The sequence below is a fragment of the Cannabis sativa genome, chromosome 2 (assembly GCF_029168945.1).
Source record: "Cannabis sativa cultivar Pink pepper isolate KNU-18-1 chromosome 2, ASM2916894v1, whole genome shotgun sequence".
Lineage (NCBI taxonomy): Eukaryota > Viridiplantae > Streptophyta > Magnoliopsida > Rosales > Cannabaceae > Cannabis > Cannabis sativa.
The window spans coordinates 7,348,308-7,351,005 of NC_083602.1; the positions used below are offsets into that span (position 1 = coordinate 7,348,308).

General features: G+C 38.3%; 1 protein-coding gene across 1 annotated transcript; it reads right to left on the minus strand.

Annotated features, from left to right (window-relative positions):
* Positions 1-517: 517 nt before the first annotated feature.
* On the minus strand, positions 518-1,303 carry LOC115721020 (cysteine-rich receptor-like protein kinase 25). The gene has a single exon (XM_030650247.2). It carries the CDS (start codon positions 1,301-1,303, stop codon positions 518-520), a length of 786 nt encoding a protein of 261 aa, XP_030506107.2.
* Positions 1,304-2,698: the final 1,395 nt, after the last annotated feature.

A 2,698-nucleotide genomic window follows, 5' to 3' on the forward strand; every position in this document is an offset into this window, starting at 1 on the left:
AAAATAAAAAAATAAGCGAGCAAATGGCACTACTTATGATAAGGTGATTCAAGATTGGTGAGCAAAAATAGCCACCATCTTGAGGGGGGATATTGGAGAATATTGTCCCACATGGATTAAATGTGAAAGTATTGAGCCATATATAAGAACATGGGCTACTCCACTCATTGCCAATTGGTTTTGAGTTGGAACCCCATGATTCTCAACACCCATCAATAAACAGTCTCACTAAAAGGAAAAGGCAAAGTCTCAAAAAATTAGCACAATAACTTATGGGTTGACTGAGAAACTAGAGGTATAGATCGATATTCATGGCTGAACAAGACATTGTAAAATCCAATACTAAATTAAAAGATTATTTTGACGTTGACGAAAGATAAAAAAATGGAATAGCTTTCAAAAAAAATGAAGATAAAAAGTCTAATTGATCTGATCAAATAATCTTAAACAAACAAGTGGATATAAAGATGATTATGAGACCAAGAAACACAACAAATAGAACAAAAACATATCTAAATTATATATTGTGAGCATGAGCTGTAGAATTATAGAAGAGGTATTCCTCATATCTAAATTTACAACTGGGTCCAAGTAATTGTCCTCCTATTTTACCATCACAACAACCCGGAATATACCCAAATGCATCTTCCAAACAATAATCACAATCCTCCTTAGACAGGTCAGGTGTACACTCCACAAGTCCATATATGGTTCTAAATCTTGGAGCTGTAGCATTTGCTGCAGCAAATTTTCTAAGAGAACCACCATCACCACCACCACCAGCACTTCTTTTAAGATCATCTAATAATCTCCTAATAACTCTGAAATATTCCTCTACAATATCAGAAGGAACATTTTCAGTGTTGTGATAAACTACGTTTGGCCTAGTTTCCATTAGGCCAAACAAGGGGCGGTTAGCATAGCGCAGCATACAAAAGTCGTACCATAAGAGTGCCTCCTTTCGATTTGGGCAGCGCTTTGGGAGGACACTAGTAGAGTCGCGAAGACAGCTTCGGCAGATGCCCGGGGTTGTGTCGCCGCGGCATAGTGCGATTGCGTAAACTTGGTTGGGTGAGTTGCCGTAGGAGAGATTGTAAAAGCCGTAATTGTTGTTGTTTTGTGGGGTGGCAAGTGTTGAGAGTAGGTAATTGAGGTTGTTATGGTAGGTAGTATTGAGAGTGAAGTTACCTTTGTCATCAACACAAATTGTGCTCTGAGCTGTGGCTTGTTGAGTGAGGAGTATCGAGATTATTGAACAAAGGATGGGAAATGCTAGTAGTGATGTTGTAGTACTCGTCGCCATTGATTGGCGTTGTTGTGTTGATGGGATATAGCTAGATATGTGGTCTAGTTAATATTGTCATATTATAATAATGAAGTGTATATTTATACATATATGGGCTTAAACCACTATACATAATTGTAAAGTACAATTTTTTTCTGAAGAAAAAAACCTAAATAAATAAATAATGGGTTTTTATATTTTTTTTTTGTATAGTTTTTCTTTTTCCAAAAAAATTACTTTATAGAAAAATTGAAGAATAAGTTGAAAAATATAAGAAAATCAAGTAAGGGTAACTAAGTACCTTTATGGTAACCAGAGTGTAACTAGTTAATATGGGGGGTGACTTACGTTGTTTTCTATTTTTTTTAAAACTTTTTTCTAAAAAATTTGTATAAAATACTTTTTTGAGAAAAATTATAATTTTGTAAATTTATACTTTAAAAATTATAAAAATGAAAATTCTTTTTTTAAAACTAAAAAAACTTGTTTAGTCTAACTTTATTTAAGAAAATATATAAAGAAATTTAAAAACTATGATTTTTTTTTAGTTTTAAAATGAGTTTATTTATTTTTTAAAATTTAAAATCAATTAACGATTCTCATGTAGGCATGTCAAAAAGATCCATTTAGTTAGAGCACATTAGAGCTACGATCCGATGGATCATTTACTGATCTGAAACATTCAGATACTAATTAGATATCAAATCAGATCCGCTCCACCCTGCCTAATTTTTTCCAAATCGGATATGATCCGATCCGATTTCAATATACTAAGAAAAAACACTTAATGCAAGACTCGGATCCCAGACCTACACTATATCTGCGCGGGATCCAAACTCAGACTCGAGACTCGAGACCAGACCCAAGCCCGAGATTTGAGCCTGAACCAGGACCTTGACCTGAACCCAAGACAGGACCTAGACTCGAACCTAGGTTCCAGGACACAGACCCGAACTCGAGACTAGACCCAAACTCGGACACTCGGACCTAGACCCAAACCTAAACTCACGACCAGATTTGGGTCCCTAACTTGGGACCAGGACCCAGGACCGAACCCAAATTCCAAGACCCGAAACCGAACTTGGGACTCGACCCAAACCCGAACTCAGCCTTGGATCTAGACCCGAACTTGAACCTAAGACTCGGGACCCAAACCTGGACCAAGACTCGAGACTCAATCCGGACCCAAACCTTACTCGAGACTCAGACTTAGGACTCGGACCTAGACCTGGGAGTCAAATCGAGACCGAAGACACAAACCCGAACACAGTCCCGGGACCCGGACCAAAACCCGAAGCAAGGACCAGACCCGTACCCAGACTAGAACACGAGACTTGGGACCAGGACCCGGACCCCGAACCCAAGACCCAAGACTTGTATCGGACCCGGGACCCAAACCCGAGACCTGAACTT